The sequence below is a fragment of the Pleurodeles waltl genome, chromosome 9, assembly GCF_031143425.1.
Source record: "Pleurodeles waltl isolate 20211129_DDA chromosome 9, aPleWal1.hap1.20221129, whole genome shotgun sequence".
Classification (NCBI taxonomy): domain Eukaryota; kingdom Metazoa; phylum Chordata; class Amphibia; order Caudata; family Salamandridae; genus Pleurodeles; species Pleurodeles waltl.
This window is the reverse complement of record NC_090448.1, coordinates 209,466,968-209,490,431: the sequence shown is the minus strand read 5'-3', so window position 1 is coordinate 209,490,431 and position 23,464 is coordinate 209,466,968. Positions and strand designations below refer to the sequence as shown.

At 45.9% G+C, this 23,464-nt stretch overlaps 1 protein-coding gene across 1 annotated transcript in view; it reads right to left on the bottom strand.

Annotated features, from left to right (window-relative positions):
- The window catches only part of PDHB (pyruvate dehydrogenase E1 subunit beta), an 80,769-nt gene extending 57,384 nt beyond the window's left edge, over positions 1-23,385 (bottom strand). The window contains exons 1-2 of the mRNA XM_069206550.1: positions 23,233-23,385; positions 23,092-23,151 (exon numbers count right to left, since the gene is read on the bottom strand). Coding sequence (XP_069062651.1) covers positions 23,092-23,151; positions 23,233-23,268 — 96 coding nt within the window. The 5' untranslated portion in view covers positions 23,269-23,385. The remainder of the gene's footprint in view (positions 1-23,091; positions 23,152-23,232) is intronic.
- Between the last annotated feature and the right edge of the window lie 79 nt (positions 23,386-23,464).

Genomic DNA, 23,464 nt, shown 5'->3' with positions numbered 1-23,464 from the left:
TGAATGGCTAGGCAATATTTTAGTACACTTCTTGCTCACCTTGAGGGGCAATTGATCCTCACTTATTTGGGAAAGGAGGTCTGCTATTATCTTCGAGTGCTGTGTCGGGAACATCTAACATCAGTTGGAAGCACCTCAGGTGCCCCTTGTCAAAAAATATTTATAAGGCACACTAATCCTTATTTGTATTTCTTTAATCTTTATATTTCAAAGTGCTGGATGAGGCGATAAAGCCATTTTTTTTTAATGTTCCCAGGACTAGTGTTGCTCCTGCAATCACAAGGAAATAAACACATGTAGAAACTTACACGGAACAAGTGATGTTTCATGTGCGCTGATAAAACAAGATACCAATCTTTATAATCCAGAAGCAAGTAGTACATGTGTATTTTATGGTCATGAACTTGAGTCTGGGAATCTTGTAAGTAGCTCTCCAGATTATAGTGATGGATCGTGGTTTTCTGTATCTCAGACTTCGGGGTGCAATCATTAAATAACCCCTGCCACTGGGAGTATGGACTTTTGTTCGTCCTCAAAAAGACATGAGGAGCAAACATCTGCATAGCAATAAATCGTTAAGGACTTCAAATTTAAACAATAAAAGTTAATATAATCCAATCAGTATTTGCTTATAAAATGGAAGAAAATGTGAGCGTGGCAGTCAAAGTAGTAACAATACAACAAGCATGTTCCATACAGGAAATTCCCTAATCAAAACTATTTTGAGTAAAAGAGGGGGGAAAAGTTGTTAGCTAAGAATACCCTATAAAGGAGTTCTGATGAGAGAATCAGTGTGCAAGTATAAAGTCTTTGCATTATAAGCTGGAAAGTATTTTCAGCTGATAGATCAGCAGACATGTCAGTAAAATCTAAGACAGCCTTGCATAAAGAGAAAGCCTCAGAAACGCAAAGGCGAGCCTCCAGTCAGAGTGTCGAGGGAGGAATCCCATCCTACTCTAAGAACACACACTAATATAAAAAGACCAACAAAGGAAGCAAGTATGTCACCCCATACTGAAACTGTCACTAAGTGACCCGACTACCCCTATGTTCCAATAGTTTAACCCTTTTGTTATTCCTAAAAAGACCCCCCCACCCACCAACCTAGTTGGTTGCATGCTTTATTATCGGGGTCCCACCCGGGGTGCCTAGCTCGTCCATGGTGTGCTTCGACACCCGATACAGTGAAGCAGGTTTTCTTTCATTGCAATCCCAATGAATTATAGGAAAAATTAGTTAAAATTGTCTCCAAGGCACTAAACAAAATGGTGTACTTTAATAATGGCGCCCTCAAACAAGATTAAGAACAGTAATGGATGTGTTGAGAGATATAGGGGGTCATTCTGACCCTGGCGGTCTTTGACCGCCAGGGCGGAGGACCGCGGGAGCACCGCCGACAGGCCGGCGGTGCTCCAATGGGGATTCCGACCGCGGCGGTAAAGCCGCGGTCGGACCGGCACCACTGGCGGGGTCCCGCCAGTGTACCGCCGCCCCATTGAATCCTCCGCGGCGGCGCAGCTTGCTGCACCGCCGCGGGGATTCCGACCCCCCCTACCGCCATCCAGATCCCGGCGGTCGGACCGCCGAGATCCAGATGGCGGTAGGGGGGGGTCGCGGGGCCCCTGCAGTGCCCATGCCACTGGCATGGGCATTGCAGGGGCCCCCGTAAGAGGGCCCCTACATGTATTTCACTGTCTGCTGCGCAGACAGTGAAATACGCGACGGGTGCAACTGCACCCGTCGCACAGCTTCCACTCCGCCGGCTCGATTCCGAGCCGGCTTCATCGTGGAAGCCTCTTTCCCGCTGGGCTGGCTGGCGGTCTGAAGGCGACCGCCCGCCAGCCCAGCGGGAAAGTCAGAATTACCGCCGCGGTCTTTCGACCGCGGAACGGTAACCTGACGGCGGGACTTTGGCGGGCGGCCTCCGCCGCCCGCCAAGGTCAGAATGAGGGCCATAATGTACTCTCACAACCATAGTATTAATTATGGTTGACATGTTTCAGTCAATTCCTTTTAACTGACCATTAAGGGTCAATATGGCTTTCTTCAGGACTTTTTTGCATGCTCTCTAGGGCATGCTCAAATTTGCAACCCATAACCCACGGTTTTGTTTGTGCTGACACTCCATTTGAGTATCCGTATGGAGAGAAACGTCTGAGACGGATGCACTTATGACTCAATACTTGCTGTGGTGAAACAAGATTTTGTTAGTAATCACAAAAACTGAAATATATGTGCACTTCATGCATTTTTGACTCTTGGCAATGTGGCACCTTAAGTGCAGAGGCATCAGTTAATGTGCATTCATGTAAAAAAATCCAAGTATAACGCTTTACCATGGCTTCTACGTCAGCACTCATTTAGGGCCCACCAAAGTAATATGTGGCTCAGAAAAGCTGCATGCATCCCAAGGCCCTTTTGTGTCAAATATCATTTCCCTACATGTCGTGGTGTCCTATTGAATAGTCCATCTCATGCAAACCTCCTTGTGGTCTTTAAAAAGTCAATAAATATTATATAAACAATATACTTAGCAGTCAATAGGTTAATTGCCTCGTGGAACCTCAGGATGGACATGCCTTGTTGTCACAGACTGTTAAACACACAATTTCAGTCACAAAATATACTTAAGCAAGCCCTTTTGGATGCCATAGTAGTGCGATTGTTAGCCCCCACCCCTTCTCACTTACTTTGTCAAGAGTAGTCGCCCAACACCAAACCTATTTGGTTCCCTGGTACTCAAGATCATTATTGACTGAGCTGCCATTACTGACTAAATAGTCAGGCCATGTATACCGAGGTGTGGCCAGTGTGCCTCTCGGGCAGTTGTGGGCATGTGACCACCGTGGTTGACGTTTGTGCTGTCCCAGGAACAGGGACGCGTACTCTATACCCGCTCAAAGAATAGGCTAAATGCGTTCCTGCCGTGCGACTTCAGGATGGGCTGTCACCGCGTAATAACCTACTTGGATTGCGGCTATAATGGGGACATGTGCGTCTTGCCTCATGTTCATGCTTGACGTGGCGTGATCTTTTATGCTCGTGTTGATTCACGCTCATCTAGGAAGTTGCCAGGGGGACCAGGATGCACATGTATTGCCTGACATTATTTTATAATAAAAAGCCGCTAGAGTTCATCAATGCCTGCTTCACTGGATAGGCTTCACTAATAAAAGAAGTCATTTAAGGAAGCCTAATAGTATGCCTGTCTGTCATGTTTCATTGTTAAGGAGTTGTCTATTGAGCTTTTAGGTGATGACCAGCCCTAAGAAATACTTTCAAGGGTGATATAAGGAACCATAAAAATAGAACTCTCTGTTGTGTTTCTTTTTGGAAGGATAGTTTGTTTTTTAATTCTATAAGGAGGTGGGTCGCCATCGGACACAGTGGTGTGCCCGTCTCTAAAGTTCTATTCCCTCTGTGTGATGCCCTTATGCAAGTGTACACTGCAATACTGATGTTAATTGGTACTATCATGATCGACTGTACTAAATTTAATGGACAGCCCTTCTGGTTGAATGGGGTACCCGTTTGTGTTGATCTCCTCAATGCAGGTGTGTGCTACTCATTGAACATGCTGAATTTAATCTGTGAACAGAAAAAAGGCACAGTAACTAATAAACAGAAAAAAGAACCAAGGATGCGACCGGCGTCCATGGTACATAGAGATTACTGTTTAAAGAAAGACTACAGTGGGCTATGCCAATCTTGAATCTCCAAGAATTGGCATGCAAGCACTGTGAGGCTTCATCTGGAATAAAAGGACAGATGTTCTGTTAATAAATGGAGAGCGAAGAAGTATGACTTTCGGGTTAAAGTCAACTAAGTATATGAAAGAGTGTCTATGTTGCAATTCTAAGCCCCAAAGGAACAAAAGTGCTATAATCTGGACCTGTGAAAGAAACCTGGAATTATAACATGAATTTACTTACCGTAATTGCAATGTGTGCTATTTAGTTCTGCTTTGTGAATAAAGTACTTTCTTTAACGAAAGGACAAGCACTGGGCTAAAGTTATTTTGTTGGTTTTTGATTGTTTAGTTGTGAGCTCTTGTCTTTCCTCTCTGAAATGCTTGTAACTGCTCTCTCTGGTTACCCTGAGAGTAAAATGTAGAAAGTGTTGTACTTGTCCCAGGTTGCAGAGAACCACAAATATGGACAGCAGTGGAAAAAGCAAAATGTTGGAGATAGATGTACTACCTGATTAGAGAGAGACATTTGATGATTTCATTGATACGCTGGAAGAAACCCATAACAAAAAGATCATCAAGTACCTCAAAAATCTAACTGGTGGTGGTGTAAAAGAAGTCATAAAGAAAATGCTGCAAGCTAGTGAAGTTAAGTACTGTCAAATCAAAGAAGCTTTGAAGCAAGTTCAATCCAGTGCCAAATGTAGATTACAAAAGGTATATTTTCAGTCATAAACGACAAAGAAACCATAGATTAATCTGTTGAGAGACTGGATACACTTATAAAACTCTGCAGATTTAATTAACTTAATGATGAAGAAGCAACATGTCTCAGAGTTATTGACGGACGCCTGTCAGATTCATTCAGACGAATGCTGAAAGAAAATCTTAGCCTGAAGCGAGTTCTCATGGCTGCCAGAGCTAAAGAGCATGCCTATCGACAAGCTGCTGACATGGAGGATGGAGGTGCCCAAAGTGAGTCAGTCATGAACATAAAAATTGAGCAGAAACACAAGGCCAAATGACACAAGGAGAGGTCTCCACGGAAAAAGTAGTTGTGTTTCAGAAGTGGATTGCCGTTTCTACACAAAGGTAAATGCCCCACCATCTGACAGATATCCAAAGGCTGTGGTAAATAGAACCATTTTGTAACAGTCTGCAAGGCAAAGGAAAAAGTACGTGCGTCACTGTGAGAAAACAAAATGATAGACAGAATGTTCCAGAAGCGATGTTCGACGCACGCCCACAAGGCCAATCGACCACACCAGCTGAGACATATCAACACCAAACAATTAGATTGTCACCTAAATAATCGTTGAAAAGTTCTTTATCAGCATCAAGTGAAAATGAAGACGATAATTGCCAAACATTAATGTTTACCTCATGTAAACATGCACATGTTGGACTGGCTGCATGTGAAGAGACATAACAGTCAAAGAAGTCAACATGAGAAAGTACCCAAGTCATTCAAACACTGTCCAAAGATTACACTGAAAATAAATGGTTGTGCTCTACCTTTTATCATAGACAGCGGTGCATCAATAAATATTATGGCCGAGGAGAAATACCATGAACTGTCTCCATTACCGCAACAGACTCCATCGAAAACAAAAGTGTACACATGGGCTGCATTAACGCCACTGAAGAGTAAAGGGTCATTTGTAGCAACGATGAAACACAAGAAAACAAAAATGCAAGGGTATACTCATGTATTTAAAAAGGGAATTAATCAAGTGTCTGTTTACTCAATTTCAGCATGGCTGATGACAGGGGACTGATATTGCTGTGAATTACAATATGAATGCTCATCACAAAATAGTAAGTCAGTTTCCTTTATAATTTCATGGATTAGGAAGACTATGAAAGACTATGAAAGTACAATTGCATATTCATGAATGTGTTTGACCTGTTGCATTTAATTTACAAGAAGCTTTTGAAAAGGATCTTGAATCATTACTTAAGCATAAGATCACTGAACATTCTACTAGTCTGATGCCATGGGTTTCACCCATAGTGGAAGTACCCAAAAAGGACAGTGAAGAAGCTGTACGCATCTGCGTGGAAATGCATCAAGTGAACAAGGCATCTGAAATAGAACGAAATCCAGGTCCACACATTGCTGAGATGATAACACAATTTAACAGTGCTAAAGTGTTCTCTTGTCTTAGTTTAAAAAAAAGGATATCATCAGTTGGAACTAAAGGATAACTGAAGGTACATTACAACCGTTTCTACCCATATTGGTTTAGATACAAAAGACTGTGTTTTTGGTGTATCATGGGCTGCAGGAGACATATCATACAATCTGTTGTAAATGTTTTTTATGATAACGATGACATATTGGTTTTCAGAGTTACACAAAAGGAACACTACAAAGCTTTATGGCAAGTGTGTTGTTTACTTGTTGATGCTGGCTTAACGCTAAATGCTGAGAAATGTGAATTCAATAAGACTAAGTTAAGTTCTTTGGCCATATCTTTTTTGTGATGGGGGCATGCCACTCAGCTTAGGTACAAGGGTTGTCAAATACCATTACCCCAGAGGTTTCCCTGTTGCATTCATAGCTTGGCATGGCCAGTTACTGTTCACAAAATTTAGGAGACATTGCTACTGTGAGTGCTCCACTGAGAGAGTTGAGGAAAAAGAATGTTCTATTTCAATGGTTGCAAAAATGCAAGCAGAGTTTTAAGAGAATTAAACAATGAAATGGCATTTTTTGTTTCAAAGCTACATACTGAAATTGTTGTTGACGCCAGCCCAGCCCAGTTAGGTGCCTTCCTTGCACAACACAGCAGACAGCCAAATGCTTGAAGACATATTGGGGCTAATGCAAGTAAAGGTGTCTCTCCAACTGAACGTGCTTATTCACAACCAGAAAAATAAAGTTTAGCAGTGGTTTGGGCTTGTGAGTATTTCCATGTATTCCTTTACAGAAAACCTTTCACACTTGTGAAAGATCATAAAGCATTACTGACTTTATTTGGCAATTGTAAAGAAATGGCTCCCTGTTGCAGTTACCCCCCACTTTTTGCCTGATACTGATGCTGACTTGACTGAGAAGTGTGCTGGGACCCAGCTAACCAGGCCACAGCACCAGTGTTCTTTCACCTAAAATGTACCATTGTCTCCACAATTGGCACAACCCTAGCACCCAGGTAAGTCCCTTGTAACTGGTACCCCTGGTACCAAGGGCCCTGATGCCAGGGAAGGTCTCTAAGGGCTGCAGCATGTCTTATGCCACCCTAGGGACCCCTCACACAGCACAGACACACTGCTTGCCAGCTTGTGTGTGCTGGTGGGGAGAAAATGACTAAGTCGACATGGCACTCCCCTCAGGGTGCCATGCCAACCTCACACTGCCTATGGCATAGGTAAGTCACCCCTCTAGCAGGCCTTACAGCCCTAAGGCAGGGTGCACTATACCACAGGTGAGGGCATAGGTGCATGAGCACTATGCCCCTACAGTGTCTAAGCAAAACCTTAGACATTGTAAGTGCAGGGTATCCATAAGAGTATATGGTCTGGGAGTCTGTCAAAAACGAACTCCACAGCTCCATAATGGCTACACTGAATACTGGGAAGTTTGGTACCAAACTTCTCAGAATAATAAACCCACACTGATGCCAGTGTTGGATTTATTAAAAAATGCACACAGAGGGCATTTTAGAGATACCCCCTGTATTTTACCCAATTGTTCAGTGCAGGACTGACTGGTCTGTGCCAGCCTGCTGCTGAGAGACGAGTTTCTGACCCCATGCGGTGAGAGCCTTTGTGCTCTCTGAGGACAGAAACAAAGCCTGCTCTGGGTGGAGGTGCTTCACACCTCCCCCCTGCAGGAACTGTAACACCTAGCAGTGAGCTTCAAAGGCTCAAGCTTCGTGTTACAATGCCCCAGGGCACTCCAGCTAGTGGAGATGCCCGCCCCCTGGACGCAGCCCCCACTTATGGTGGCAAGTCCAGGAGAGATAATAAGAAAAACAAGGAGGAGTCACTGGCCAGTCAGGACAGCCCCTGGGGTGTCCTGAGCTGAGGTGACTGACTTTTAGAAATCCTCCATCTTGCAGATGGAGGATTCCCCCAATAGGATAAGGGATGTGCCCCCCTCCCCTCAGGGAGGAGGCACAAAGAGGGTGTAGCCACCCTCAAGGACAGTAGCCATTGGCTACTGCCCTCCCAGACCTAAACACACCCCTAAATTCAGTATTTAGGGGCTCCCCAGAACCTAGGAAATCAGATTCCTGCAACCTAAGAAGAAGAGGACTGCTAAGCTGAAAAACCCTGCAGAGAAGACGGAGACACCAACTGCTTTGGCCCCAGCTCTACCGGCCTGTCTCCCCACTTCTAAAGACACTGCTCCAGCGACGCTTTCCCCAGGGACCAGCGACCTCTGAATCCTCAGAGGACTGCCCTGCTCTAGAAGGACCAAGAAACTCCTGAGGACAGCGGCTCTGTTCACCCAAGACTGCAACTTTGTTTCAAAAGGAGCAACTTCAAGACAACTGCGTTTCCCGCCGGAAGCGTAAGACTTGCTACTCTGCACCAGACGCCCCCGGCTCGACTTGTGGAGAAACAACACTTCAGGGAGGACTCCCCAGCGACTACGAGACCGTGAGTAGCCACAGTTGCCCCTCCTGAACCCCCACAGCGACGCCTGCAGAGGGAATCCCGAGGCTCCCCCTGAACGCGACTGCCTGACTAAGATCCAGACGCCTGGAAAAGACCCTGCACCCGCAGCCCCCAGGACCTGAAGGATCCGAACTCCAGTGCAGGAGTGACCCCCAGGAGGCCCTCTCCCTTGCCCAGGTGGTGGCTACCCCGAGGAGCCCCCCCCCTTGCCTGCATCGCTGAAGAGACCCCTTGGTCTCCCATTGATTCCTATTACAAACCCGACGTGTGTTTGCACACTTAACCCGGCCGCCCCCGTGCTGCCGAGGGTGTACTTCCTGTGCTAACTTGTGTCCCCCCCGGTGCCCTACAAAACCCCCCTGGTCTGCCCTCCGAAGACGCGGGTACTTACCTACTGGCAGACTGGAACCGGGGCACCCCCTTCTCCATTGAAGCCTATGCGTTTTAGGCACCACTGAACTCTGCACCTGACCGGCCCTGAGCTGCTGGTGTGGTAACTTTGGGGTTGCTCTGAACCCCCAACGGTGGGCTACCTTGGACCCAAACTTGAACCCCGTAGGTGGTTTACTTACCTACAAAAACTAACAAATACTTACCTCCCCGAGGAACTGTTGAAAATTGCACTGTCTAGTTTTAAAATAGCTATATGTGTTTTATTTGAAAAGTATATATGCTATTGTGATTATTCAAAGTTCCTAAAGTACTTACCTGCAATACCTTTCATGCAAAGTATTACATGTAGAATTTGGACCTGTGGTTCTTAAAATAAACTAAGAAAATATATTTTTCTATACAAAAACCTATTGGCCTGGAATTGTCTCTGAGTGTGTGTTCCTCATTTATTGCCTGTGTGTATGTACAACAAATGCTGAACACTACTCCTTTGATAAGCCTACTGCTCGACCACACTACCACAAAATAGAGGATTAGTATTATCTCTTTTTGCCACTATCTTACCTCTAAGGGGAACCCTTGGACTCTGTGCATACTATTCCTTACTTTGAAATAGTGCATACAGAGCCAACTTCCTACATTGGTGGATCAGCGGTGGGGTACAAGACTTTGCATTTGCTGGACTACTCAGCCAATACCTGATCACACGACAAAATTCCAAAAATTGTCATTAGAAACTGATTTTTGCAATTTGAGCTATTTTTCTAAATTTTTAAAAGTCCTGCTAGGGCCTTGTGTTAGTCCCTGTTAGCATTTCTTTTAGAGTTTAAAAGTTTTGTGAAAGTTTGAATTAAGTACTAGAAATAGTTTTAGATTCTTAAAAAGTATTCCAACTTTTAGAAACATAATGTCTAGTGCAGAAGAGAATGTGATGGAACTCGACATCACCCCTTACCTCCATCTTGAGATGAGGGAGCTAAGGTCTCTCTGCAAAATAAAGAAAATACCAGTTGGCCTAAGACCTTCCAAACTACAGCTCCAGGAGCTGCTGGCAGAGTTTTTGAAAAAGCCAACCCCTCTGAGGATGACCTCCCAGAGGATGAAGTTAGTGACTTGGAGGAGACTCCCCCCCCCCCCTCCAGTCCTAATTAGGGAGATCAGGGCCCCTCAAGCCCCGTCTCCAACTATAATAGTCAGAGATGCTGCTTCCCTCACAGGAGGGTCCAGCACCTCTGTAATCACTGAGGAGAGCCTCAGTGAAGATGACCTCCTGTTAGCCAGGATGGCCAAAAGATTGGCTTTAGAGAGACAGCTCCTAGCCATAGAAAGGGAAAGACAAGAGATGGGTTTTGGTCCCATCAATGGTGGCAGCAACATAAATAGGGTTAGAGAGTCTCCTGACATGTTGAAAATCCCAAAAGGGATTGTAACTAAATATGAAGATGGTGATGACATCACCAAATGGTTCACAGCTTTTGAGAGGGCTTGTGCAACCAGAAAAGTAAGCAAATCTCACTGGGGAGCTCTCCTTTGGGAAATGTTCACTGGAAAGTGTAGGGATAGACTCCTCACACTCTCTGGAAAAGATGCAGAATCCTATGACTTCATGAAGGATACCCTAATTGAGGGCTTTGGATTCTCCACTGAGGAGTACAGGATTAGGTTCAGGGGGGCTCTAAAATCCTCGAGCCAGACCTGGGTTGATTTTGTAGACTACTCAGTGAAAACACTGGATGGTTGGGTAGCTGGAAATGAAGTGCATGACTATGTTGGGCTTTATAATTTGTTTATGAAAGAACACATTTTAAGTAACTGCTTCAATGAAAAGTTGCATCAGTATCTGGTAGACCTAGGACCAATTTCTCCCCAAGAATTGGGAAAGAAGGCGGACCATTGGGTCAAGACTAGGGTAACCAACACTTCCACTGGGGGTGACCAAAAGAAAGGGGTTACAAAGCCTCCCCAGGAGAAAGTGGGTGACACTAGAAATCAAGAAAAAGAGTCCTCTGTAGGCCCCCAAAAACCAGACCAGGTGTGTGGGCCCAAAGACACAACCCAAAACAAAGGTGGGTACCAGGGTAAGAAGTGGGATGCCACTAAGGCATGGTGCCAGAACTGTAGACAGACAGGGCACCACACCAAGGACACTTCTTGTCCCAAAAACAAACCCCCTAGCAAAATCCCAGGGGTGACCAGTGTAGCCATTGGGGATGACTCCTCAGATGAGGAGGTCTTCATAGCCTTCAACTGGAAAAAGGGCCCAACAGGTGAGTTGGAGATTCCAGAGGGAAGTAGACACTTCCACCACCTACTGGTGAATGGAATCCCAGCCACTGCCCTGAGAGACACTTGTGCCAGTCACACTATTGTGCATGACAGGCTGGTGTTCTCAAACCAGTACATCCCAGGTGAGACTGCCAGAGTAAGAGTTAGCCCAGACAGGGTCACTGATAGGCCTGTGGCTTTTGTGCCTATAGATGTGGGTGGGACTTTTAGCTGGAGAAGGGTGGTAGTCAGTACAGACCTCCCCCTTGATTGTCTCCTTGGAAATGACTACCCAGAGGTAAGTCAGAGCCCAAGAGGGGAACTGGTCCAGTGCCAGTCCTCTCCCAAGGACTCTGGAGGTGCTACCCCTGCAGTACCTGCAAGTAGGCCCCAGAAGAAAAAGAAAGGAAAACAGAGTAGGAAAGGTGGACACCCTTTAGCCAAGGTTCCAGCAAGCCAAGGAGATCCTGCTCCAGTAGGGGAGAACTCCAAAAATGGCACTGATGAAGTCCAACCTGACCCACAAAAAGTCCTGGCTAGTCAGGCAACTGTTAAGAGTGGAAGGAGGGTGTTTACTACAAGATGTGGTAACCCCCCACTCTGATACAGCAGACAGGCCCCCTGAACCCAAAGAAGCCTGTAACTTAGCCCCTTCCCTTGTAGGTGAAGAGCTAAAGGTGTGGTTCTGGGCACTGACAGCTGTCAGTGGCATCTGCTGGGTGTTAGCCTTTATGGCTGCACTATCCTTGGCATGGTGGTCTGACCCCATGCCAAATAGCAAGTTAGGCCCCCTGACCCTGTTGGTCATGGTGGGGTTACTCCAGCTCTGGGTAACCTCTTTGGGTAAGCTAGGGGTGACCCTGGCTAAGATAAGATTAGCAGAGGTGGATACCTCGAACCCCAAAATAGAGAGAATGGGTGGAGACATTAAAAACACAGACAAGAGGCAATTCAGACTAGGTCCTATCACTGTGGAAGTGGGTCAGTTCCCCAGAGGGAATGACCTGAACAGGAAGATGTAAGGCAGAGTAGGCCCTGCAACAAACTAGCCTATTTCCTCTACTCTTCCTCGCCTGACAGACTAGGAAGAATCTCCCAGCTTTGGCTGCGTCTCCTGGCCTGTGGGCTGGGGGGGGCTTGTGTAAAGAAATGGCTCCCTGTTGCAGTTACCCCCCACTTTTTGCCTGATACTGATGCTGACTTGACTGAGAAGTGTGCTGGGACCCTGTTAACCAGGCCCCAGCACCAGTGTTCTTTCACCTAAAATGTACCATTGTCTCCACAATTGGCACAACCCTGGCACCCAGGTAAGTCCCTTGTAACTGGTACCCCTGGTACCAAGGGCCCTGATGCCAGGGAAGGTCTCTAAGGGCTGCAGCATGTCTTATGCCACCCTAGGGACCCCTCACACAGCACAGACACTGCTTGCCAGCTTGTGTGTGCTGGTGGGGAGAAAATGACTAAGTCGACATGGCACTCCCCTCAGGGTGCCATGCCAACCTCGCACTGCCTATGGCATAGGTAAGTCACCCCTCAAACAGGTGAGGGCATAGGTGCATGAGCACTATGCCCCTACAGTGTCTAAGCAAAACCTTAGACATTGTAAGTGCAGGGTAGCCATAAGAGTATATGATCTGGGAGTCTGTCAACAACGAACTCCACAGCTCCATAATGGCTACACTGAATACTGGGAAGTTTGGTACCAGACTTCTCAGAATAATAAACCCATACTGATGCCAGTGTTGGATTTATTACAAAATGCACACAGAGGGCATCTTAGAGATACCCCCTGTATTTTACCCAATTGTTCAGTGCAGGACTGACTGGTCTGTGCCAGCCTGCTGCTGAGAGACGAGTTTCTGACCCCATGCGGTGAGAGCCTTTGGGCTCTCTGAGGACAGAAACATAGCCTGCTCTGGGTGGAAGTGCTTCACACCTACCCCCTGCAGGAACTGTAACACCTAGCAGTGAGCTTCCAAGGCTCAAGCTTCGTGTTACAATGCCCCAGGGCACTCCAGCTAGTGGAGATGCCCACCCCCTGGACGCAGCCCCCACTTTTGGCGGCAAGTCCAGGAGAGATAATGAGAAAAACAAGGAGGAGTCACTGGCCAGTCAGGACAGCCCCTAAGGTGTCCTGAGCTGAGGTGACTGACTTTTAGAAATCCTCCATCTTGCAGATGGAGGATTCCCCCAATAGGATTAGGGATGTGCCCCCCTCCCCTCAGGGAGGAGGCACAAGGAGGGTGTAGCCACCCTCAAGGACAGTAGCCATTGGCTACTGCCCTCCCAGACCTAAACACACCCCTAAATTCAGTATTTAGGGGCTCCCCAGAACCTAGGAAATCAGATTCCTGCAACCTAAGAAGAAGAGGACTGCTAAGCTGAAAAACCCTGCAGAGAAGACGGAGACACCAACTGCTTTGGCCCCAGCTCTACCGGCCTGTCTCCCCACTTCTAAAGACACTGCTCCTTCGACGCTTTCCCCAGGGACCAGCGACCTCTGAATCCTCAGAGGACTGCCCTGCTCTAGAAGGACCAAGAAACTCCTGAGGACAGCGGCTCTGTTCACCCAAGACTGCAACTTTGTTTCAAAGGAGCAACTTCAAGACAACTGCGTTTCCCACCGGAAGCGTGAGACTTGCTACTCTGCACCCAACGCCCCCGGCTCGACTTGTGGAGAATCAACACTTCAGGGAGGACTCCCCGGCGACTACGAGACCGTGAGTAGCCAGAGTTGCCCCCCCTGAGCCCTCACAGCGACGCCTGCAGAGGGAATCCCGAGGCTCCCCCTGACCGCGACTGCCTGACTCTAAGATCCCGACGCCTGGAAAAGACCCTGCACCCGCAGCCCCCAGGACCTGAAGGATCGGAACTCCAGTGCAGGAGTGACCCCCAGGAGGCCCTCTCCCTTGCCCAGGTGGTGGCTACCCCGAGGAGCCCCCCCCCCCCTTGCCTGCATCGCTGAAGAGACCCCTTGGTCTCCCATTGATTCCTATTACAAACCCGACGTGTGTTTGCACACTGCACCCGGCCGCCCCGTGCTGCTGAGGGTGTACTTCCTGTGCTAACTTGTGTCCCCCCCGGTGCCCTACAAAACCCCCCTGGTCTGCCCTCCGAAGACGTGGGTACTTACCTGCTGGCAGAGTGGAACCGGGGCACCCCCTTCTCCAGTGAAGCCTATGCGTTTTGGGCACCACTTTGAACTCTGCACCTGACCGGCCCTGAGCTGCTGGTGTGGTAACTTTGGGGTTGCTCTGAACCCCCAACGGTGGGCTACCTTGGACCCAAACTTGAACCCCGTAGGTGGTTTACTTTCCTACAAAAACTAACAAATACTTACCTCCCCCAGGAACTGTTGAAAATTGCACTGTCTGGTTTTAAAATAGCTATATGTGTTTTATTTGAAAAGTATATATGCTGTTGTGATTATTCAAAGTTCCTAAAATACTTACCTGCAATACCTTTCATGCAAAGTATTACATGTAGAATTTGGGCCTGTGGTTCTTAAAATAAACTAAGAAAATATATTTTTCTATACAAAAACCTATTGGCCTGGAATTGTCTCTGAGTGTGTGTTCCTCACTTATTGCCTGTGTGTATGTACAACAAATGCTTAACACTACTCCTTTGATAAGCCTACTGCTCGACCACACTACCACAAAATAGAGCATTAGTATTATCTCTTTTTGCCACTATCTTACCTCTAAGGGGAACCCTTGGACTCTGTGCATACTATTCCTTACTTTGAAATAGTGCATACAGAGCCAACTTCCTACAGCAATGAAAAAGAAAAGATGCCTCAACAAATTGAAGGATGGGTCTACAATTGCAAGAGTACCACTATGCAATTGTGCATCAGCCAGGGAAAGATCAAAACCCTGCTGACTACTTCTCAAGAGTGCCCATATAATGTCATGATACCCCCATTTAAAACTGCTGAAGCCTACATAAATTTCATAGTGAAATCAAACACACCAGCTGCCAGTTTGTTGGATAAATTGTCACTGCCATGAGTCCAGATAGTGACATGTTGAGGCTAAAAGACACTATTACACATCAGTCATGGAATCAACATACTCAATCTCTTACCAGCGACAGAGAATATCAGAAATACAAAAGGCATTAGCATAGCCAACAGGTATCGCCTTTTTAACCTTATAAATGTTTAGACATGTAGCACATTATCCTGGGTCTCTTGCTTCCATCAACCCACTCATGCTGTATGACGCAGGCAAATAGACATACGTAATGTCAAATGACTCTAAAAGTGTTGGCACTTACCTATGAAAGGTGATGGACCTCTCCTGTGCATCCAGACATTTAGAGTTACATTGATTTCTACAATTTACAGCAACACAATATTCTGGCATTTTAATTTGTTCTTATACCCACTACCAATCACTGAGCCAACCGCATATATTGCGGAGAAACAACTGGATAGGTTAGTACAGTCAATGCACTAGCCATGCTGTGCAACAATCACAAGGTAAACACACATAGTTCTACCACCAACTTGTTTTCGATGCTCCTAACAGGCCATACATGTCACACTCCAAGATAGCTCTGTGGTCCATAGAAAAATGAAACTCCTTCAACTGCTGCTATGCCACTGAGTGAAGTTTCTCAGACAAGCCCCCAGTGACACACCCCAAGATAGTTCTGCTCTCCAATAACAAGTCATAGGTGCCATGAGTTAAGATGCCACTGTCTAGGGTGGCCTGCATATGCCAAAAAAAAAAATAATAATCTCAGAGCCCTCTTATGGTAACTGATGCTTTCAGAAAAGCGACTACAGAATGTGAATATACATTTGTGTGAATCGAGATGCATTTCATGGCGAGGAAAGAACCATATTTTACACCCTGACAGTAAAAATGTGCTGAGACTTCATTTCCTGCAGCAGAAAGTCTGTTAAACTGTATATTTAGACTGCCTCTGCACAATTCTCACCTCTTCAATGCTGAATACAGTTACCTAGAGATGAAGTTGACAACAATTTCCAAAGTGATTGGTATCGTGCTCAGCTATGTGTGCAGAGTGCGTACTAGCCCTTGAAAGGTCTGAGACTGAAAGCAAGAGTTTCTTTGGTTATAGAAGTATGGCATAAATATTTAGAGAACGGAATGCAAATAACTGAGTCAAGCCCTAAGAAAACATCCAGCACTCGTGACACTAAAATTCACACAAGGTTCAAATGTGAATTATACAGTTTATATTGTCGAAGAACCTATGCATGTGTACTTGAAACAGCTTGCATAAAATTAATAAGTGTAGGCTCCAAAAGCATAGCTAATCCTAAATTTTCACAGATGCTACAGACCTGCACCTTAGATGGCAGAAATGTCTTGGGGTAACAGGGTGTAAAAGGCATGCACCTTAGACAGCAAGATTGTCCCTCCTGTTACTTAAATTATACCGGGGGTGCTAATGAGATAACAGCTATGCTTCAGGATGGACAGGAGTTAAAGGCTTGCACATTAGACAGCAGGGCTGTCTCTCGGGTTACACTGATAATAGTGTGTGTAAATAATATGCGAGTTGCCTCTCAGGATGCATTGGAGTTAAAGGCTTGCACCATAGGTTCCACGCTGCTCTCAGGATACATAAATGCTACGAAAGCTGTTAATTGTAGATTAGCCACTTTTCAGGATATACTTGTTATCTGCTTGCATGTAAATTGCAACAGAATAAAAAGTGAACCAGATTTAAAGATTCTTTTGGGGCCATTGTGGCAGCAGGAAGCAAGCTTCGAGCTAGGCCATCTCTGAAAAGGCCCTGGTGGGTGGCGGAACCCAATAAATAAATCCAAGGAAGGGGAAGACCTAAAAATCTCTGGGCTGCAGATGCTAAAAATCATATACATTAATAATTTAGGAGCTTTGTAAAGTGTTGTCTGTTCTTTTTAGGTTACTTCACAATTCTAACATTGTTTATAAAAGTACATAAAAGAAACTAGTTCGATGGCCCAAGCATTTGAGGGGGTCCTGGTGTGCTGTTAGCGACTGAGTAGTGAGTCTGGGACCTACAAACGTGAAGGTAATAGGCTAATAATTGGTTGGCTTGTAAGTTCTTTCTTTGCTGGTCAATCTTCGAAAAGCATCAGCCCATCCAAGTCTGCAGCACCACATGTGCACGCAGCTATGATGCATGGTTTTCATGCGATTTACTACAACTTTACAGCTCAAAATAACTACAGGGGAGGGGAGAGAAGGGAAGAAACGAAAAAGATCTGCAATAAAAAAAAAAAATCCATGACTTCTCAGAAAGGTGAGGAGAGGGAACAGAAGCAGCCTGTTGGAAATGTGCCTTTTGCTTTTCTTTCTTAACCGTTCTTGCTCTATGGTGCAATCTCTACCTTAAAATAAATTAATGGGCAAATAAAACAAATAATAAAATAAACCATGTGGGCTGTGTTAGATTGGCATTCACCCTTCCTGGCACTGTGAGGTACGTCTTAGCTTCTGTATCAGGATAACACCTATATACACTAGGGGGATCATTTATTGTGGTGTGCAGACAAAGAGCATTGGTAAATTTTGGCAGTGTGTCTCTCAAACATGCCAGTAGTGTTGCAACAGCAATCCTTGAAATGTTTGGTGAATAAACGTAAAACATCAAATTAAGCCTTTCTTGAATTATCTATTGGATTAATCTCTTCAGTGGCCCAGACATAGTAGCTTGAATGCAAGCAAAGCATTCTGCTGCTGTGGGGGTTTAGAAGGTGCTACAGAAAACTGCAAAAAAATACAGATAATCTCTAACACAGACGGCTGACTCATGCAAACCAACATATAAGAGAAAATGTGGGTAATTTTCGGCGTGCAACTTAATACAGAAGAAATAACACATATGAACAGCCAGGGGATGCCATTCTAGGCAGAGCAGATGGGAGAAACAGTTTCCCCTTTGTGCGCATTTGTTTGGTCCACCAGCTGCCCAGCCCCAAAAGGTGGAAGCATGGACGGGCACAAGGTGTTGTTTTCAAACTCTCTCAGTGGTGTGGAGAGGTGGACTGGAGACCAGGCCAGCTACTCCCTTGTCGGGGGGAGAGGGCTCTGCGATGCCATTCACACTGAATGTTTTTGTTTATTTTTCCCCACGTGTTCCTGTACCTGTCTTTCTTTTTCTTCATAAGGGGAAGACAGACAAAGGCAAAGGAGGGGGCAACTGTGAGATGATGGTACCTGTGAGTTGCCCTGCCCTTGTTCTGGAGGGCAAGGGGAAAAGAGGCACTTGTTGCAAAACAAACAAGCTATGAACAATTCAACACAGAAATTAAAGCAATGTCAAAAAGCACAAACAAACGAAACAAAGTGGTGGGCATGCTGAATGCTTAGAGAGCAGATACAGCATGTCTCGTAGAGACAGCGCATGCGCTGCTTAAGAGGGACCTAAAAATGTAAACGATGAACCATCAGTGACACAAGAAGGAATCATCCTGAGGAGTTCGTGAATATCAGAGAGTCTACGACAAAAAGTAACTGAGATGGCTTATGAAGGACATTGTGGAATTGTTGTCACTAAGCGAGCTCTCCATGATCAAGTTTGGTTTCCTCATCTTGATGAACGAGTTGAAAAAAGAATTTAAAAACCTGTCATCTATGTAACTGCCTACCAATGAATACTCTTGCTTTTCATTAGCTGAAGATCTCTCACCTATCATTCAGGATAGAATAATTGAGAGGTTAGATGCCATCTTTGCAACATGAGGCATTCCTGGGTTTCTGATGATGGACCATTGTCCATCTTTTAATAGCAAAGAATTCCGGGACTTCTTCAATCTGCTTCATGTGGAGCATCAGAAAAGCACATCTCTTTGGCCACTGAAAAACAGACTCACTGAACGTTTTACGAGTATGTTAAAGAAAGCTGTTCAGTGCGTTGCATTAAAGAGGTTCAAACAAAAAAATGTCTTGAATTCTAATCTACCAGCTTACCATTCAACTCCTCACTCAACCACATGTGAATGCCCTGCAGTACTAATGTTCAGGAGAGCCATAATGAACAAGTTGCCTCAGAGGACCAACATCAGATCAAACACTGATACTGAGACACGAATAAGCGACTTAAGTCGTAAGTGAAAAACGAAGGCCTACGCTGACAAAAGACGACATACCAAAAACATTGTTTTCAAGCGAGGAGATAGAAGCTTGTTGGTCAGCGAAGACAACATAAGTCTGATGCCCCTTTTGACGCTGAGCCATTTCATGTTGTAACCAGTAAAAAGTACATGTTTAAACGACCTAACCTACAGAAAATACTATCACATAAGATTCCTTGCACTTCAAACAGGCAGCTCAACGCTAGTCAGACGTTAATGTCAATGTAGAGAAAGGATCAGAGAATACCTTCGGAGAATCCCAGACCACCATTACTCCTACATCACCAAAGCAGATCATGGACACTTTTTATTGATTCCCAGTTTCCAAAGGGATGGTCCAGATGATTCTTAAAAGCACCAATAAAGACTTATTGAAGAATTATAATGTTGATTGTTAAATCAAAAAATATATATTTTTTAACATAAGGTGGAGATGTCATGTCTTCTGAGTATGAACAATGGGACCTTTGGTGGAACCTTTTTGGATCCTGAAGGACTTCGCAGAATGATGAAGTAAGAGTTAGAATGTGATCCAGTGAATGCAAGTTTAGAATGTTGAGTTCGCAGTTACACACTGAAGATAAAGACTTGTAATACATAGCTCTGTGTGTGGCGGATTCATGGATGGGTACCCATTCTGTGGAGGACGCTACACCCTGGACACCTCTTGATGCTCCCCCCAACCCATGTGATGAGAACACCTCCCACATTTTCTGTTCCAGCTTCCTTACAGTGTCACTCATTGATGGGTACACTGAAGGGGATTGCTTCCACAACTACCTATTAAGATATTTGCAATAGGTTTCGACTATCATACCAGTCCAATGGACTGACCATTAAAACAGATACTGTAGGGAGCCGAGTTTTGGTTGCAGTACCCCCCGCCACACACTCTTTTTGCCTGTTTTTTAGATGCAACTCTGACTGAAGTGCACTGGGTTGCTGCTAAACAGGTCCCCAGTGCCAGTGTACCTTCCCTAAAACTAGACACCCAGTCATTTGATCACCAAGGGACCAGGACCCCAGCCCCCTGTAAGTCCCTAGTAAATGGTACCCCTGGCAACTAGGGCATGTGTACTGAAGAGGACACCTCAGAGCTGCAGCACAACTTGTGCCCCTCTGAGGGACCCAGCACCATCCTTATTCAGACTGCCATTGCATGCTGAGTGGCAAGGTGCATCCAAAATTAAAAATACAACATGGCACACAGCCTGTGTGCCATGTCCCCTAACACTGTATGTAATATATGTAAGCCACATCTTTAGCAGGCCTTCTAGCCCTAAGGCAGGGTGCATTATATTACAAGTGAGGGCATATCTACATAAGCAGATATGCCCCTTCTATGTCGATTCTCAGACATAGTAAGTGACCAGGGAAGCAATTTCAAATGCATGTGCTGAACACTGGTCACTACGAGTTTTCCAGCTACATGATAGCTTCTCTGAATATAGGGATGTTTAATAAACATCTCAGATTAATGAACCCTCACTGATGCCAGTGAGGGATTTATTAATAACTGCACTCAGAGGTGCCCCCTGAAAACCTACCAGCTAATAGTTGTTGACTGACTGGTCCTGACCAGTTCAGCCACCACAACCCCCCACCCCCCACCCAAGGTGAGAGCTAGCTCTCTCAAGGGCCAGAGACACAAGCCTGCACTGGGTGGAGGTGTTATAACCTCACCCAGGCAGGATGGACATTCCAGGGCACAAAACTACAAAGGCCCCACCTATCCTGACCCCACTTTTGGTGGCAGCACAGGTGGGAATATTAGGCAGATTAGGAGGAGTGCCAGCTTCATGTCAGTCCCACCCCTAAGGTAGATGAGCTGAACTGGACACTACTTTTCAAATTCCTCCATCATGTTTGGAAGGAATTAGGCCACTAGGGTTAGGGTTATGCTCATTTCCTAGTGGAAGTGGTCAAAGAAAGGGTGTAGTCAACCTAAAGGTGGGCAGCCCACTGGCTCCTGGCACTACCTGTAATGCCCCTAAATTGAGTATCTAAATGGCATCACTGAACCCCAGAACTCAGATCCTGACTGTGTACTGAGACAAGGACACAGAAGCGTCGCACCTGCAGAACAGGAAAAGAAGAAGCAGCTGACTCAGTACCAGCCCGGCCAGCCTGCCTGATGACCTCAACAGACTCTGCCCAAAAAGACGACTTGTCCTACAGCTGAGCCTCCAAGAAGCCCAGGAGGACTGCCTGCCCTCTACAAAGACTCAGACTCTTGTGAGGAGCAGAACTGTTCTGTAACGAAGTTTCAAGAAAGTACTCTGCTGCGCCTGGAACAGCAAGGACCCGACACCCTAAGTGACCTCTGCACCGGACGACCACGAACCGAGGTGAAGCCAGCCAATGGTGCCAGCCTAGTTCCCCAGCTGTCTAGAGTCCACTCAGGTTTCATTCCTCTTCGACTCCCCCAAGTTACCTGCAGCCTCTACACACAGGCCCCCTTTCCTGCAGCCTTGTTGTGAGAGAAAACCTGACACCTCCAGCATCCCCTGCTCCCATTGCCAATGACCCCATCTGACGTGGGTCACTGTTGCCAACTCTGTCCCCTGGTTCCCCTGAGCTCCAGTCCACCCCTGCTGGACTCCCTGACAACACCAGCAGCCTCAACACACAGGACTCCCTGACCGTGAGTTCTCCCAGACAATGAAACCCGACGCCTAAGGACACCCCTGCATCCGTCGCCATTGGGCCCTAAAGAAAAAGACCAAAGGTGCACTTACGTCCCAGAGCATCCACTGCAACTACCTACCTGCTTGTTGCCCCTGGCTGGCTTCCGAGTCAGAGTCTGTTGCCCGTTTGTCATGAGGTGCAACTCCTATAGAGAACCACTGGGCACATGGCGCTTTACTGCACCCAGCTCCCCCAGTGCTGCCCGTGTGTTTCTCATCAGTGCCCAAGTACTTACCTTTGCTCCCTGAGCTTGACCTCGTAAGTCGTTGTTAACCCTGTGTTTGCTGAACATTGTTTTCCTCGATGGGATAACATTGAGAGAACTGTAAGGATTTAACTAACTGTTGATTTCTGAAACTGCTAATTATTTATGCTTGAAAAACTACTTACCTGATTACGAAGTTCTTGGGTTTGAAACATATAAAAAAAACAGAAGTGGTATTTTCCTAAATTTGTCTTGGATTTATTCTTTGAGTGTGTGTCTCATTTATTGCCTCTGTGAGTGCAACAAATGCTTAGCACTACCTTCTGATAAGCCTAACTGCTCCTCCACACTACCACAAAATACAGCATTAGTCCCATCAACTTTTGTCTCTGCAAACCAATTAGGGATCCAGCGGACTCTCTGAGTGTGTACTTCTTTCTAGTGCACCATACAGCGAGCCAGCTTCCTACAGATACCAAACACTTTTGCTTCTTCCCTTCTCAAGTTCACCAATGAACGCATTGAAAAGCTCCAATCTGAGCCACAAACCCTTCATAAGGAAAGGAAACTTAAAAAGCCATTGACACTGTGCCCTTCGTTCCAAAGACGGTCAACCTTGGGAGAATGTGCACACACCTCACCAGTCCAAGCCTGTAAAGTGAATTTGACAGCTATCAACCTTGAAGAGTATAGGTGTTATGAACACTGAAATCACGCTACCACTTCAAATAAGCTTTCCTTGAAATGCAGTGAACTGAATGAATAGTTTCGAAGGTCAGTGCGGGGAAATTATCATAGTTTTACTACAAAGGAGAGTAACTTGTGTGTCTGGCTCTCCAAAAGGGGCTATGTGGGTGCAAAGCATATAATCTTTGTATGAGAAGCCTGAGTTCTCCGAAACACGACAATATTATTGTCTCATGCAGACCAACAGTGATTAACTGCAATCGGGAAGAGTTTGACTTCGTTTCCATCGGCGTACAATCATAGGACGATCAAAGCCAGTCGAGATAAAATCAATATGTAGTTAATAAAAAAAAAAAGGAGCAAATTATGTCCACAGAGATGGAGATTGCGCCTCAAAACTGTGACTTTTCGGGGCAGGGGATACTGGCAACACTGTACCTGGATTGCTCTGGGCCCACTCACGTGGAAACGTCTCCTTAGCAGCAGTGACAGTGAACCCTGTGAACGAAACACAATGTACAGTTAGACTCTGCTTTGTCCTTGCGGAAATATATAGCAAAGCTTCTTCAATTCTCTCACCTTCCCGGAGCAGAAAACCTTCTTGACAGCCGCCATCTTCACTGTATGCCCTCTACCCGCACAGGGCCCACAACCTTCTCTCACAGAAACCAATTACAAACGCCCATGCTGCTCGTGGAGGACCACGCCCACCCATTTACCCATCTAGACCTATAACTGTCTTCGACTTGTCCTGGGCCGCGTCCATTTTGTTATCAGGCAAAGCGAGTTAATGTAGGTCCTCCTCTTCCTA